We start from the raw sequence: 17,199 nt of genomic DNA on the forward strand, positions 1-17,199 counted from the left end.
GTGAATCTAGTGGGAAGTGTAACAGCTTTTTAGATTTTAAGCACTGTTACCTCACAGTGAGTGAAGCTGGGGCATTTCTGTGTGGAGTTTGCATGTTCTCCCCATGTTTGCGTGGGTTCTCTCATAGGTGTGAATGTGAGTGTGAATGGATGCCTATCTCTCTGTGTTAACCCATCCGGCGTTTACTCGGGATAAGGATAATTAGGAAGAGAAAGGCTAGATTGATGGGTTAAACAATAAATATGCAATGCCAGGGGTTCACTCCCTGCTTTCTGTTTATGACTACCAAATAACAACAATGTAATGTACATCATTCAGCACACAGGGGTCTGCACTGCCCCCCTATGGCCTTTAGATTCAACAGCAGCTCTTATACTGAGGTGATCGGTGATTTGGCTGATTTCACGTGTTTCCAGTGAAAAGTGGAGTTTACATGTGGTGGACATTTGCTGCAAAAGAACTACAGATGTGTTAACAGAAGTCAATCAAACACACCCATGCAGAGCTGAATTCACATCCAAACTGCCAAACTCTTTTTTGCTGACATTGACAAATAAAAATGCTACTCTATCTGGTGTTTTTTCAGTCTAATGACTCTAATGATGTTGACAACATCAACTCAGAATGTTTTTGTTTTTATAAGTAACACAGAGCCACAGAAACTACTCAACACACAAAACAGGAAATACTTGCTGGAAACATAAATACTTCATTTAAAAAGAAAACAACATTCACACTCTACAAGAGGAGTGTGTCTTGGCAAAGAAACACTGATGCAATAAGGCATGGTTTATTTGGTCTTCTTGCCTTTGCCCTTTCCTTTGTCCCTTTTGGCCTTTTTGCTTTTGGCCTTGTTCTTTAAGGCCTTGCGAACGCTGTAGCCTCTCCACCAGGCCTGGATCAGAATGGCAGCTTTGGTCTTCAACTCCAGCTCTCTGATCTCCTCCTGTCTCTTCTCTTCAGCCAGCCGCCTCCTCTCCTGGATCTGATTGTACTCCATCTCCAGGGTAGCAAAGGGTTTCTCAAACTTCTTCCGCTCATTGTCCTCCATTTCATAAGCATTTTCATTCACCTCCAGTTTGGCCTAAGAAAGGTGATGGTGGCATTGGGGGTGTGTTGTGTCAAAAGTGGAGAAGAGGGAGATGGCAGTGGATATGGTTGTGGAGTGAAGAAAAAACAGAAAAGTGGTGAAAATATAAGAAATGCTTTGACTGACACTGAGCATCCTTAATTTACTAAGGACATAAAAAGGTAACAATGACCTAAAAGAAAACCCAGGACAACACCTTTATTTCCAGATGTTATACAAGAGTAAATACAACAGTTCTGGATTTTAAAGCATAGAAACTTGGATGTTATTTTATATGCTGTGATAGAGCAGATCATGTATGCCACAGTATCCTTGGGCAAGATTATGAACCTAAGTTGTTTTGAGTGCTCAAGTAGAAACGTTATATATAAGAACCAGCTGATTTACCAATTACAAAGAGCTCATAGAATAAATATAAGTTTTATGTGTAAAATTGAAAATTAAATGTGTAAACACTTTCCTCATTGGATGCTTACTAGGGGTAACCATTGTTTTTCTTTTCTGAACTGAGTGGTTTCGGGCCTGCTTCCTGAACAAACTGACTGGGATTGTTCTCTATACAGGAACCTATTCTAATGGTCATCAAACTACATCTTTATTGATATAACCTTAGGTGTCAAAACTTGTCATTAAGTGTACAGGGCTGTCACGTGTTAATATTGAGCTGGTACTGTACTGTAAATACAGTAAATGTCACAACTTTGCATGGATTAGCCAGGATACTGTGGCATACAGTTTACCCAGTTTATTGTGAGGTGTCACATACTGTGCAACTGTGATAACCTTAACATAATATTTTAGGGACATATTCTGAATATAGTAATGAGTAATAAGTTTGTAGAAAGACCCCATGTTAATATTTTACAGACTATTTCTGGTACTTTGCAGTGGAATGTTTGTACCTGGATTTCTCCTATTTCGTTGTCAAACTTTTGGATTAAGGAGTCAATTTTCCCTTGCATCTTTTCATTTTTCTGCCAAAAAACAAGAACAGTGAACATGAGTTTAATGAAAACCAAATACACTACCACAAGTAAAACATGAAACCTTATTGTTACACTAAACGTACCTCTTGGAGTAATCTCTCAGCCTGTCTGTTCTCAAGCACAACATTTTTGAGCTGAATTTTCAGTTGATCAATTTCCTGCTGTAAACGGTCCTGCTTCAGCTTTGACACCTGAATGTGTGCCTGCACCTGTTTGTCTTCAAAAGGCGACATGTTATCATCTGACACATCACCTTCTTGAGGGCTGCACGCCTGCAGCAAACTTTCCAAGTGTTTGATTGTGTTCTCTTTCTGGGAAATCTGTGATGTCAAAAGCAATGGATAGGAGGTGAGAAGATGGAAAAAAATGAAGATTCTGCTTCTCTAGCTGCTAATGAAAAAGCCTTGACACCTTACCTCAGCATCTACTTGCTGTATAGCTTTAGCTACTTCTTCTTCCTCCAGTGAAATATTTTTCTCCAGATCTTTTGCAGAGGATGAAAACTCTTTCTGCTTTGTGATGAGCTGTAGCTCCTCGTCCGGGCTGATCAGAAACTTTTCTACCATGTGGCTATGAAGCACCTTTAATCCTTTAATTAATTTGTACTCCTTTTCCTCTATTTTTATATCTAGTTCCGCCCTCAAGCCAATAATGCCATCTGAATGGGCTCGGCAATAACGGAGAATATCCCTGACAGAGTTCTTGAGATCATTCCCAAGCTGAGCTCTCTCCTTCTCTCCTCCGATCCTGGCATCTCTTATTTGTTCTTCAACGGACTCCTGTTTGAGACTTTTTAGTTTCTCCAGTCTTTCCACTAAAATCCGATGTTTTTCAAGTGCCTTGCTCAAGTCCTTGTCAACAATCTCAGACTTACTGTTAAGGTGGAGGAGAGCGGGCAGAGCTGCTGCGGTCTCAATTTTACTGATGCAGTTTTCAAGTGTACTTAAAATAATATGAGCCTCACTAGAGAGGTGCTTGCTCTGTACCAAGCAACCATCTTCTGACTGGCTGTTTGGCAGCAATGCAAACCAATCTTCAGACATGTCAACACTCAGTGGCTTCGACTGGGAAAAAAAAGAAGAAGTCTGGTTTTGTCTACAGTGTCTTAGCTTTTGATAAAGGCAGTGTGTTCTATGAATGAATTTAGCACGAGTTCGTATATTTCACTTTACTCTATATGTCACACTTACTTGTGTTAAATCAGAAAACTAATTTTAATATTAGACAAAGACAACCAGACTAAATAAAAAAATGCAATTGTTAAATGATGACTTAATTTATTAAGGGACAAAAAAGTATGTAATCATGTGATTAAAACATTTTTGGAAAGCTCAGTTTACTTTCACTAACTTGTCGGATTACTGTCAGACCTGCTGAATCAAGAAATCGCTTAAACAAAACTTGTCTGACAATGTATTTTACACATAAGAGAAGTTACTTTTCTATCTCAGTTTTAGTCTAAAGTCACGGGCTCTTTGTGAAGTACTGTATCGGTTTTATTTTATACCTGGTAAATTAATTTTCTTATTAGCGAGCCAGTTAAGTATCTATAGTACTGTGAGTACTAAACGCTCTAAACTACACATCGTAAATTTAAAAAATGAAAAGGTTGTTCTCGGTTTTTGTTTGCTTGTGGCACATAAGCAGCTTTTACTTTAGTTGTGTAATATACAAAGTTAGCTAAGCTACATACCTGTAGACGTCTCTCAGTAAGTGTATGGGTTTTATTTGTTTTCCTGTTGCTAGGATACCAAATAGCCATTTACCGCTTCAGCATTGGATCATATTACAGATTGCTTATGTTGACAAAATATACACACACATATATATGAATACTTTACCACATTTCAAACAAATTCATACAGGTATTAGCTTTAAATTAATATACTATGATGTGTTAAAATTGCCGACTTTTACTTTGGAAATATGCATGGTCACTTACTTAGCCTGCCGTTAACTGCTGCTAGTGTCGTAAAAGTTTGTTTATCCAGTTCTGCCCATAAGTTGTAGGTATCTCTAGAGTTTTTGCGGCGTCGTTCTTGTACATAATGTTGCTCTCAAAAAGATAAAGCTAGACGTCAATTAGCTGTGAGTGGTTATCCGTTCTATGTGTAATCAAATTAGTTGTGTAGCTGTGCGGAAATGGTGCTGCCGCGATGGACCCAGACGGACAGCTTGTTAGCCTGCGTGACAGCGAGCCAGTTAAATCGGAGATAGATATTTGTGACAAGGAAGACACCAAATCTGTAAGCTCCCCAACCCCATGTCTGTTTAGCATACTGTAAAAGGCGCTAGAGCCTGTTTTTGACTATTCTACTATCGATATTTGAACTTGCATATAACACAGGATAGAAACTGTTCGGTTTGTCTGCTAATATCTAACCCTGCCGTCCGTCCTCAACAAGATGTGCAGTTCTACTGCTGTTTGCGGAGAAAACCTTACACTTATTTAGCTGTTAGGTAGCTTTTATTAAGTCTGACAAAAAGGTGGAATTCCAAGCAGGTTGCAGTCTGTTTATCTGCTAGCTAGCATGGAGACTGACGACGATGTGCCTCTCATCTTAACCTGGGACGAAGCAAATAGTGGTCTGCTCAGCGAGGAGCCTGAAAGAGGAGACGAAAGTAAGTCTATACAGTGATATCATCACATACCTCTGTAGTCAAGCAATGCAAACAATGTACATGTACACCAAGGAAAGGAACATGATCGGGGGAAGTGGTTTGGTGTCTCTACTGTAATGCTGTCGCAGTAGACATACAAGTAATACACAGATCCCATTGAGAAAGCACACCCGGCCAAAACTAATGCACTCCTGTGTAACACCTGTGTAATAATCCCCACCTTTAAGAAGGCTGTGGTGTTGGGGGTTCGTTCACCCCCAACATTTTAAATACACTATTAGGGTCAAAATTACAACACACCCAAGTTTCTAAGATTCAATAAGTTAAATCACTACTTCTGTACAGGTTCAGTCTGCTTCTTCTTCTTTTGGCTGCTCACTTCATAGGTCACCACAGCAGATTATCTCCCTCTATCTCACCCTATTCCTACATCCTCCTTTGTCCCGGCAACCCTCTCTTTTTGTCTACACCCTTGAATCTTCTCTGTGCTCTTCCTCCTTTTCACCTGCCTGGCAGCTCCATGTTCAGGATCCTTTGTTAAATACATCCACTATCTCTCCACTGTACCTTGCCCCTTGAAGTTTGTCTCCTAAGCCCACCGCCTGATCTGTCCCTCTGATATACTCATCTCTAATCCTGTCCATTCTGGTGACTCCTAATCAAAACTCTGCCACCTCCAGCTCTGCCTTCTGTTTTTTTGTCACAGCCACTATTTCCAAACTGTACATTGCAGCAGGTCTCACTATCATTTTGTAAACTGTTACGGATTCAAATATTGGGGATGGAGAAAGAGGAAAAACCACAATAACAACACTGGTCCGGCCGGGTTGATTCAAACGATGATTTTAATGATCACACGCGTGGGAGATGGACACCGTACGCAGACAGCATCAGATCTCAAAATGGTGGAGCATTGATCAAACTCTTATAGCCTCTAGTGGCCCCCACCTAATCATAAAAGCCTAAACAATCACATGCTTTCTCTCACACGGCGCCTAAGCTACGACCTTGGCTCCCTGTTTATCTGCTCCTGCTGAGATGGGGCAGAAAACTCCAGTATGTTCTGTTCTCTTCTAATCAGACAAATAAGGCGATGACTTTCTGCGAACAGTATTTCTTATAACTCAGCAGTATGTCCTTCTGTCACAAACCACCCCTGGCACTTGTCTCCAACCACTCCACCTTGCCTGCACTCTCTTCTTCATCTCTCTTGTGCCGCTGTTTATCGCTTTGGATGGTTGACACCAGGTATTTAAACAAATACAGTTCGATCAATACTTTTCTAAAGGTAGTCCAGATAAAATGTCAGCTGAGTATTGAACTCTGATGGTTGTTTTTACTGTACACTACAGTATTCAGAGAGGAGCGTTTGCATAAACTGTTTATTTTATTATAGCTGTTTATAGATGGAGTTAATGTTCTTTTTTTTAACTTACCATAATGCACTGGTGCAGTCAGAAGCGCTGTAATGTTGACAGTCAGCTGCATATATGTTGCACATCCAGGCTCTGCTGTTTGAATGGAGAAAACAGATTGTCCACCAGGCTCTGGGATCACGTGTGGGTGGAGCATGTATGAGTATCTGTGCATCTGCTTGACATAGTAATCCTGCTGCCTTTGTTTTCCTCACATATAAGCTACAAAATGACCCATCTGAAAAACTGCTGGCTCAGCTTAGAACTGTGTGCCCCTCAGCCCCTCCCCGGTGCATATGGGTAGCGTGTGTTTGTGTGTGTGTGTGTGCGTGTGTGTGAGTGAGTGAGTATCATTTTCTCTAGCTCTGGCATGAACAGGAAGACGAGAGGAGTGTTTTTTCTGTCATATATGGGAGTGGTGTACAAGTGGGACAAGTCCTGCTGTTCTTGCCTGCTTGCTGCCAAAGCCTTCTGGAAATAGAGGGAGTATGAACCTGGACTCTATGAAATAAAGCTGCCTCTTATCACTTGAGTGACAAATCACATGCTTGGATAGAAGTGAGGAATTTAGTTTTTATTGCCCATGTTCCGGACCCTTTATTTTTCTGGGACAAGTAGACATGACTGCTGGATCTGTGTATGTGAGCCTGACGTCACTGTGTTATTGACTGGGAGCTTCAAACGTATTATTGTTCTCAAACAAATGCGTGGTCGGAGTGGCACACAGCAGACGATGGGTGTACTTCTGTCAGAGTAACGGGTAGGCTGCCACTGGATTGGAACTTAAGCTTCTCGTTTCAGCTCAGTCTGCTGCTGTCATGGTGGATAGAAAACATCTGTGACCTGCAGCACGTTGGATTCTAAGGAGTCGTGCCCGAAGAGAAAATATGTGATGTACAGTGTGTGGGAAGAGTACCCCAACAGACTTGCGCCAGAGTAAAGTATGCAGCTGCAGAAAGCCGCATGGAGGGACAGCTTTGTTTGAGGAAGAACCTGGGACCAGGCTTGAGTTTGAATACTGACTTTGTCTGGATTTTATCTTGGTCACTTGACTTAATTTATACGATATTATGTTTATGTGTTTTAAGCCCTAACATAGGAGTTTCGTGTCTTCCAAAGTTAGTCACTCGCTGTCGTCTGGTATTGCAAAATCAGTTCCTTTTGTGGTTTTTCTGTCTCGTGCCTGCATCCTGTTTGTGGTATGACAGAGGCTTAATAGCAAATGTGATGTGATTGAAAGCACACTTTATTACTGACTGGCAGCACTGGGATCAAGGTTCATGTTGTGCCACAGAGTCAGGAGGAGGTAATTTTTCAGTCTGGCAAAAAATGTAATATCACTCTTCTGTGTGACTTTTGTTCCAAAACAAGCAACTGATTCTCAAAGAACTACAAGTGCAGAACCTCAAGAGCATCTGTGATCATTTTAAAAGGGGTCTGCTCTCCAGAGTCCTTTTGATCTCCGGGATATTTCCGGATCTGTAAGGATTTCATCCGGATCCACTTGTGACTTGGTTTCTGTTGTTTGCATCAGGTCTGTGTGGAATGTCTGGCCATCTGTATCTCCAGATGTGTATTGATGCTGGAACGAGACCAGCATACTGTGACTGGGACACACATGTACACTTGGTCCTTGGAAGTAAGGGATGTTAATACCGTCACACAGCTGATGAATCCAGACTGACAAATGGAGAGTTCGCACACACAGGCAGCTTTCCGTGAAGATCAGTCGCATATCGAGAGCCCTGTAGTGACTTCATCCTTTGCCTTACAGCTAGAACTAGAATGCATTGGTAGGCGGATACCCCTTTGTGTGACTCACATAAATAAGGGGTGTATGAGAACACTCACAATTAAGTCTTGTCTTCCAGATGGAGGAGGCAGTTATGACGTAGTTAACAACGCTGTGATCTCAACACCTGGCCCACAAAACTACAGATCCCAAAATGTGTCCTTGCGACAAAGCTGGGAGATGAACTACCAAGAGGCAGCCATCTACCTGCAGGTATTTACAACCAGAGCATTGCTGCATTTATTAGTGTATGCACTCATTCACATGATCACATTATAGTTTTATTATACCTTCTACACTGTATTAGTTAAAGATAGTTAGACCTTGTCCTCTCCCCGTGAGCTATATTTACATCCTGAAAAGCTGCAGGATGTTATAAATCTATAAACATGCAAAACTGTGCAAAATAAAATACAAAGGCAGTGTTGATGTACATGAAAGGAACTTTTTGCCAAAAATGGGGTTTTTGTCTTGTTGCTGATACAAAAACATAACCTCATAAGGTTTTGTAACTGTATTTTAAAAAGCCACAATTGGTGTAAAAATTCTACCCGACTGATTTTATTGGTTGATTATTGGCAGATTTGTTGATTTATACACAGCGTTTATGCAAAAATCTGACTTTTATAATGGTATCGACACATTCAACAGAATGTAGATTATTGATTTGTAAAACCTTTGAACTGATACGATGGAGATGCCAAGTTGGCCAGTACTGGTCGGTTTGCTTTTAATTTTCTTTTTAGGGAAAGAAGCAATCTTTATTACAAATAAATTCCTGTTTTAAAGTCTCTCTCTTTCTCACTATATGTTTGAATATCCAACCAGTGCAAAATTAATGTCAAAGAACAAACTCATAAACACTGATAAATCAGACAAGAAAGCTGCTGTCAATCAATATTTATCTGTGTGTCTCTTATCAATGTCTGAATGTTTTACTTTCTAAAATTGGCAGTGGCTCCTAGATTTGGTTGGCCTGTTTTAAATCATTGGAAGAGCTGCAAAGTACAAATAACCGTAAGCACACTTGTGCATTTGTATGCCTTTGAGAAGTTCTTTTTACATCGTTGGTCTGAATGTTGAGTTCTGCTCAGTTTAAATTAAGTGCAGAAAAACATTTTCTGTTATGTCTCCCGTGGAAGAAAAAAATTGAAAAACCAATTAAAAAAAAAAACACTCTGGGAATTAAAGCTGTTTAAAAAATTAGAAACGTTCATATCCATCCATCCATCACTTTTGCCAACTTGTATGCACAAATGTGTAACTTTTACATTTTCTGTGTAGGAAGGAGAGAACAATGATAAGTTCTTCACTCACCCTCGAAACCCAAAGGCACTTGCGGCGTACCTGTTTGCGCACAACCACCTGTTCTACATGATGGAGCTGCTGACAGGCCTGCTGCTGCTGATGCTCTCACTGTGCGAGGCTCCTGCTGTACCCTCACTGCGCCTGGATGTCTATGTGAGTGAATCTCTACTCGCTAACATACTAATATGAACTAATAACACAACTTTACCTTACAGTCGCAGGCCACTTTCTAATTTACATCTTGGTAACACTGGGTTGGACCCTTTTCCTCTTCAGAACTGTACTAATTCTGCAGATTCATCAAGGTGCAGGAAAAATTGCTCATAGACATGATAGAATCACACGGTTGCTGCAGATTTGTTGGCTGCACATCCGTGATGAGAATCTCCAGTTCATCCCAAAGGGGCTCTGATTGAAATCTGGTGACTGTGGAGGCCATTTGAGGACAGTGAATTCTCTGTCTCAGTTTGAGATTAGTTTTGTGACATGGTGTGTTGTCCTGCTAGAAGCAGCCATCAGAAGATGGGCACAATGTGGTCATAAAGCCATCCAAATGATTAGCAACAATTTGGTTTGTTTAAAGGATGCTCCGTTGGTACTAAGGGGCCCAAAGTGTGCCTAGAAAATATCTCTCATTACACCACTAGCATCATGAATCATAACCCCAAAACAGGAGGGATCCATGCTTTCATGTTGTGTACACCAGTTCTACCAGCAGGTTCCCTTGACATGCCTAAACACCATGTGATATGTCATGTGATTGGCTCATTAAAGACTTGTGTTGATGTGCAGTTTAATAGGTGTACCTAACAAAATGACTAATGAGTGGCTAGTTTCCTTTATAACTTGTGTATTTGATGTCATTCAGGTCCACGCCACGCTGGAGCTGCTGGCTTTGGTTATGGTGGCATTTGAGCTATGCATGAAACTCCGCTGGTTAGGCTTCCACACCTTCATACGGCACAAGAGGACAATGGTTAAGGTAACTGTTACATGTTAATAATTTCATAATTATTGTGCGTGTGTGTGTGTGGCAGTCGGGTTGCTGTTACATTGTGTGGATCTCAGTTACGGTCAGAGGTCATGTTTTCTAAAAAACCTCGTGAATATGATAACTCAAAAAGAAAGTCAACTGGGTTTTTCAAATTCATACCATAGTTGTATCTACTAATAATCTCAGATGACTTCAAATGAGGGAATGTACAAAAAAATGGGAAAACAGAGGGACAGATATGTTTGCTTCTGGGGAAAAGACACACACACACACACACACACACACACACACACACACGAACTGAGCACAACAAAAAGCGAGGACCCAAGAGGGAAAAACATTTGCAGCACTTAATTTTTTTTTCTATCAGTTACCATCGCATATAAAACATCGGGACAGGACCACACGCTAATTAACATGTAACACACCACACACACACAAGCATAAATGTGAGCAACGACGTTGACCACTTACGTAGGTGATACAAAGATTCCCAACAGACGTCTAAATTAGGGATTAGTCTGAAGAAAGGCGATTAAACTTTGCTATCTGCAGATCTGATGTTATAGTTTGGGATTCAGCTTTCATTATCCTACACTGTACATGTTGTCTTCTCTCTTTGCACAGACGTGTGTGTTACTGGTACAGTTTGTGGAGGCCATAGTGGTTCTGATCCGACAAACTTCTCACATGCGAGTGACCAGAGCGCTCAGACCAATATTCCTGGTGGACTGTAGATATTGTGGTGCTGTGCGCAGGTAAATAATGACCTACACACTCACACACACACACAGATTCAGTCTGGCCCAAGACATTGCCACAAAATAGACATTACATTTTTGATTGAGCACACATTTGACTTGCATACTGGAAAATACTAGCGGGAACAGAGAGACTAGTCGTCCCCGCCCGGGCTCCAAGCAAAAGTCTTGTCATATGAAAGAAAACGGTGACTCAACTCTGTAGGTTTGTAAAGCCAGACAAAATTAAACAAACTCAGTGAGATTTCAGCTCCATCTATCTTACTAACAAATGTTTCTGAGAAGTTCTTTTGTTTTCTATTGTGGCCACCCACAAGGCAGTTGTCACTGACGAGGTTTCTTTCATCCAATCAGAAACTTGCGTCAGATCTTCCAGTCTCTCCCGCCTTTTATTGACATCCTCCTGCTGCTGCTTTTCTTCATGGTTATATTTGCTATTCTTGGTAAGAGTGCATAAAGAAACACTTTGATTATTTTCTGTCCTCTATTTGTTAAACTTGTTTATTCAAGCAGAGGAAACGCCTCATGAAGAAAGCTGTTTTTGTTAATGTTTGTATTTGATTAGCTCTTTGTGTCCTCCAGGCTTCTGTCTCTTCTCCACGAACACCTCTGATCCGGTATGTTGAGTCTTCCATCTCACTTACAAGAGTTTGTTTGAGTTATGTCATTTCAGGGATTTGGGTGGTTCTTCTCTTTGTGCCAGTTTTGTGTCTGGTCATATTTCCTGTCTTGAACCCTATCCTCTCACCACAGTACTTCAACACTATGGAGAACAGCCTTGTCAGCCTGTTTGTGCTGCTGACCACAGCAAAGTAAGCACGGCAATACACGTACTACTGCCGCTTGGTTATCTTTACACATGGGGCATGTAAGCAGTGCTCACCACGTTTAGAGCTTCTCATAAATCCTTTTACCACTTTTGCTTAATCTGCTTCCACAGTTTTTTGGGTTTTTTTGCATCTTATGACTCGGTCTGCATCTGATGACATCTCTCTTTCACTTTTGTAGTTTCCCTGATGTGATGATGCCAGCATACTCCAAGAACCGCTGGTCCTGTGTTTTCTTCATTGTATACCTCTCTATCGAGCTCTACTTTATCATGAACCTGGTAGAAGAAGCTTGTTTTTTTTCACAATTTCTGAGATGTCTTTGAGTCCTATTGAAAATACACACGGCTTGAAGTTTTCCCAGTTACTCATCATCGCCGTCTGTGCCCCCCTCTCCAGCTCCTGGCGGTCGTGTTTGATACATTTAATGATGTTGAGAAAATGAAGTTTAAATCTCTCTTGCTTCACAAACGCTCTGCTATCGACCACGCCTTTCAGCTGTTAGTTAGCCGTCAGGTAGGCCTGTTTTTTTTGTTTTTTTTATTATTATTATTATTATTTGTAACATGTCTTTCCTTTTTCTTTAACACTGTCAGGTGTTTTCTTAAGCTTTTCTTATGTTTCTCTGTGTTACACAGAGACCGATGGGTGTGTCTCTGAAGCAGTTCGATGGTCTGATGCGTTTTTACAGACCACGCATGTCTGCAAGAGACCGATTCCTCACTTACAAAGCTCTTAACACATCAGGGGCTCCCATGCTCAGGTAACTGTCTCTCTTCCACTTCTCAGAATGAAAATCCTTTTACATTGATTTGCTTTGTCACTGATTTAATGGTGGTGTGTTCTGTTGCAGCCTGCAGGACTTTTATAAGTTCTATGAGGTCACTGGCCTTAAATGGAAGGTAATTAGCCTGACATTTCTGCTGTGTAGCTGCTCTATTTTTGTGCTCCTCTGGTTGATTCAAATATACATTTACTGTCAATCTGTGTGTTGTTTAGGCACGTCGCAGTGGAGAACACTGGTTTGATGATCTTCCACACACAGCCTTCCTCATTTTCAAAGGAAAGTTCTCTTTCTCTCTTTTCTTCTGTTGTCAGGCAAAATAAGATTGGCTCTTGATCCCTTATTGTGGATACTTTCCTCTCCAATTTATTAGGTATCCATTTGCTTGTGAAGTCAAAGGCCTTTCAGTATACTATGTGTAAGTGTAATCATTGATCTTCTCCCAGCTGCTATCAGTGATACTGATCAAAGTCTCTTATCAAAGTTTTTTTGTGACTGTAGATGTGGTGGTGGCCATCAACGGTGTTTGGATCCTTGTGGAGACGTACCAGCTGAATAGTAAGATCTTTAACCGTAATCTGCAGTACTGTGCAAAAGTCAGGAACCCCTCATATCTTGATATTTTGCCTTAAAGGAGCCAGACTTTCTTGTCATTTTAAATTGGTTTTGAGCAATAGTTCTCCATTCTTTCTGGAGGTCTTTAAAAGTTTTTCTTTCGACATTGGCTGCTTTTTTACTTAGGCCAGTCCTCATCCCTGACTGTTTTCAGTGGAATGTTTTTGTTGTTTGATAAACCGCTTAACTCTGACCTATGACTCATTCAATGATAAAAAAGGCCCCTAACTCAAGGGATGAACCAGTGTTGTGTCTACACATAAAAGACAACTAAGCAGAAAAATAATAATTATTAATATTCTATCTTTAGGCATATTATTACTAGCACCCTGATGTAGAAAGGGATAACTTGTTTCCATTTCTATAGTTGAATCTATGAAAAACAGCACAAATGAACAACATCTGAAAGTCATGTCCTTAAGAAATTGAAAGAAATTCAGCAAAGACCTGATGCAGGACCCCGAGAGATGCATCTGGCCGTTCAGTCGATCCATCTACTGTTCACTGAAGCCTCATCAGAAAAGGTCTCAGTGGAAGGGTGGCTGTCAAGAAGCCATTCTTGAGGAAGGGAAATGGGAAGAAAACGCTGAGGTTTGCCAAATTACACAAGAACTGGACTGAATCAGTGGAAAATGTGTCTGATAGATTGAAGAACACAAATTTGACATTTTTGGTCAAATCATTGTCAGTATGTACAGAGGAAGTCAGAAAAGAAGTACAACAGTGAGTGTCTACAGCCATTTGTAAAACATGTTGGAGACTCTCTCATTGTTTGGGGCTCCATTTCAGCCGGTGGTGTTGGGGCTGTTGACAGGATTGTGAATGCAGAAAAGTACTGCCAGATTTGGATTCATCATGCAGTATATTCTGCAAAACGTCTAACTGACAACAGCTTAATTATTTAGCATGACAATGAACTCAAACACATTGGCAATGTGTTTAATCTACCTAGGTAGGTTAGCTTCCCCAGAACCTGGACCTCAACATTATTGAAGCAGTGTGGGATCATCTAGATGGAGAGCAGAACTAAAAGGGAGCCAACATCCAAAGAAGAGCTTTGAATGTCAGTATTCCTGAAGACCTATGCCTATGAGAGTTCAGGCTGTGCTGAAGAATAAAGGTGGTCATACCAAATATTGAATTTCAAGCTCTTTATAATTGTATAAACTCAGTTTTTGCTTTATACACGTATGTTTACATGTGTTCCAGTGAATAACTGCGCTTAATTTCCTGGCAATATATTTAAAAAAATGCCCCAAGACTTTTGCACAGTACTTGCACAGTACTAAGGCATGTGTTCCAATACTCCAGGTGTTTTACCTTCCTCTCCTCTTGCAGGTGGATTTTCCTGGTCCAAATTGGTTCCCTGGAGTTACATTGTTTTTCTGACCAGTAAGTAGGCTGCATGGCACCCTCCCCACCCAAACCCTGCACCCCACATAGAAAGTCCAGATAGTATTAAAATGTCATAAGGTGTCGAGGATTAATTACAGTCGTTTACACTGTGTGTCTGTCCTTCCACTTTCAGTTTATGGTGTAGAAGTGTTATTGAAAATATCAGGTTTGGGGCCAGTTGCCTATTTCAGCTCTGGGTGGAATCTGTGAGTAACACACATTGAAAACACAAATCTGTGCTGCATCCAAAACTCAAACTGTGCACTCTGTTAAACACAAACAATGTCTAAATCAACAGACTCCATTTGAGTGTGGAAATTTTAGGAATCTTTAATAATTAAACGTGACATGTTGTTTTTCAGTAGGCCTACTTATATTTAAAAGAAAATCACAGAAATACCTCTGAGCTGATATGAAACCCTGTTTCTCTGCTTTTGCTGGTAATCCTCATTGTGCTCTTCCGTCCAGGTTTGACTTCTCTGTGACGGTTTTTGCCTTCTTGGGCCTCATTGCTCTTGCCTTCGATAAGGAGCCGTTCTACTTTATTGTAATTCTCAGACCGCTTCAGCTGCTAAGGTATGATTTTCAATCTCCTTTAACGTGACAGCATATATGCACATAATGGCAATAGTAATTAATTTTACATTCAAATTTCTGTGTGTTGCCTTTTGCAGGTTATTTAAGATAAAGCAGAGGTATCGTAATGTTTTAGACACCATGTTTGAGCTCTTCCCCAGGATGGCCAGTCTAGGGTTGACATTAATCATCTTCTACTATTCCTTTGCTATTGTGGGAATGGAGTTCTTTGCAGATGTGGTTTACCCCAACTGCTGCAAGTGAGTAGTCGTGTCATGAGACGCAAATGGAAAAAGTGGGTCTCTCCATTGGCGATTCATTACTTCATTAATTTATTCTTCCTTTTTTCTCTCCCTCTCAGTACGAGCACAGTGGCCGATTCCTACAGACTGATCAACAACACACAAGGGAACAAAACAGTGCTGGAAGAGGGCTACTATTATCTCAATAACTTCAACAACATCCTCAGTAGCTTTGGTAATAATCCCTTTTTCCTTTTTGTCAAAATTCTGTCTTTGTATATTATCTACATCTGTTGTGTGTTCATGTGCGTTATGTTTTCTAGAATTTTAAAAACATTTACTCATTTTTTGTTTATCTCCAGTGACTCTGTTTGAACTGACCGTGGTCAACAACTGGTACATCACTATGGTGAGATTATCTGTGGTTCAAAATCTGTCGCCACTCGGCAGCCTGAGCACAGATCGTCGGGTGTCTGACTGCTTTTTGCTCTTTCACAGGAAGGAGTGACGTCTATGACGAGCCACTGGAGCCGTCTGTACTTCATGACTTTTTATATAGTTACAATGGTGAGTAGGAATGCGAACAGAGGAACAAAACAAAACTCAGAGGTTTTGCATATCTGAGACAAATTGAAGCCTTTTTTTTTCCTTTTTCAATGTTTCTATCCTGCCCTGAGGAGCCTGTGTAGTCTTACTTTAATGTTGTCCTCTGCATAATCTACTGAAGAATCAGTGTGTGGGAATGTAACCATATTGCATACAATGTTTTGTCTGTGCAGGTGGTGATGACCATTATCGTGGCGTTCATTTTAGATGCATTTGTGTTCCGCATGAACTACAGTCGCAAGAACCGGGAACCGCTAGAAAATCCAGAGGGTGGGTTTGAGTGTGTGTGAGATTGTATGCAGGTTAAGAGTTGTTAGCCAGGATCTAAATTAAATGTGTTTGTACACGCTGTAGATGAGAATGGGATCGTGTTTGAAGTAGAGGTGAGTCGTGATGACGTTCTCGCCGCTCTCGAGCTGTACAAACAGATGTGCCCAGGATCGTCTTCCCTCAGCTCTCTCCAGGGAGTCTTACAGACTATGGACAAAAGTGGGGTAAGAACACACGCAAACAGCAAGAAGTCGTCTTCTTCTGCTCTTTAAGTCCCTCTAATTAATTTTTACTCCTGATTTGTTGTGCGCAGCACTCGTCTTTAGTGTACCTAGGTCGCAGGTCTAGGACGAAGAGCGACCTCAGCATGAAAATGTACGAGGAGGAGATACAGGTAAGAAACTAAAGATGTAATCCTGAATACCATGTCAGGACTTGGACTATCATGATGTGTTGGTCTTTTCTGTGTTGTTTCTTAAGGAGTGGTATGCAGAATATTCGAGGGAAGCCCTGCCTGAACCAGACCAAAGCCTGGAGCGGGATCCAGACAGCCCCATGCCTGACTTGTCTCCCTTCCCAGAGCCTCAGCTCAACTCACAGACTGGACCTCACAGCATCAATTAATGCAAAGTTTGCTAGGGAAACATGCACATTGTCATTCCAACGTTTTCCTTTAAAGGCAAAATCAGGAAGCCTGGACTCCCATATTATGTGTGCATATACTGCTGTTGGCCTTTTGTGCCCTATGGTAAACCATGACGCATCTAAACCTGATGCCTTAGTTTAACAACGACTCTGATCAGTATTAACACACCCACTGAGTTTTCCAAAGACCGAACTATATAAACACTTAATACTCCTTTTAGCTCAACTGAACAAATTATGACATTTTCCCTCAACTAATGTCTCAGCAGAC

At 40.9% G+C, this 17,199-nt stretch overlaps 2 protein-coding genes across 2 annotated transcripts; one reads left to right on the forward strand and one right to left on the reverse strand.

Annotated features, from left to right (window-relative positions):
- Positions 1 to 790: 790 nt before the first annotated feature.
- On the reverse strand, positions 791 to 3,838 carry drc10 (dynein regulatory complex subunit 10). Its single transcript, XM_085368206.1, has 5 exons — positions 3,770 to 3,838; positions 2,493 to 3,140; positions 2,160 to 2,396; positions 1,993 to 2,064; positions 791 to 1,084 (listed from the first exon to the last, which is right to left on the reverse strand). Exons 1-5 carry the CDS (start codon positions 3,836 to 3,838, stop codon positions 791 to 793), a joined length of 1,320 nt encoding a protein of 439 aa, XP_085224332.1.
- A 3,896-nt stretch (positions 3,839 to 7,734) lies between these two features.
- On the forward strand, positions 7,735 to 17,193 carry tpcn1 (two pore segment channel 1). Its single transcript, XM_085367279.1, has 26 exons — positions 7,735 to 7,906; positions 7,985 to 8,118; positions 9,190 to 9,366; positions 10,082 to 10,195; positions 10,835 to 10,965; positions 11,323 to 11,411; positions 11,551 to 11,585; positions 11,722 to 11,780; positions 11,977 to 12,076; positions 12,195 to 12,311; positions 12,434 to 12,558; positions 12,649 to 12,697; positions 12,795 to 12,856; positions 12,951 to 12,997; positions 13,081 to 13,137; positions 14,533 to 14,586; positions 14,723 to 14,795; positions 15,058 to 15,165; positions 15,264 to 15,425; positions 15,527 to 15,642; positions 15,770 to 15,816; positions 15,906 to 15,974; positions 16,187 to 16,283; positions 16,368 to 16,507; positions 16,597 to 16,677; positions 16,764 to 17,193. The coding sequence occupies exons 1-26, from the start codon at positions 7,801 to 7,803 to the stop codon at positions 16,905 to 16,907; spliced, it is 2,493 nt and encodes an 830-aa protein (XP_085223405.1). The 5' UTR covers positions 7,735 to 7,800; the 3' UTR covers positions 16,908 to 17,193.
- The last annotated feature ends 6 nt before the right edge of the window (positions 17,194 to 17,199 follow it).

Source organism: Diplotaxodon limnothrissa, linkage group LG12 (assembly GCF_057381915.1).
Source record: "Diplotaxodon limnothrissa isolate DT_005_m linkage group LG12, D_limnothrissa_male_GT1.1, whole genome shotgun sequence".
Classification (NCBI taxonomy): domain Eukaryota; kingdom Metazoa; phylum Chordata; class Actinopteri; order Cichliformes; family Cichlidae; genus Diplotaxodon; species Diplotaxodon limnothrissa.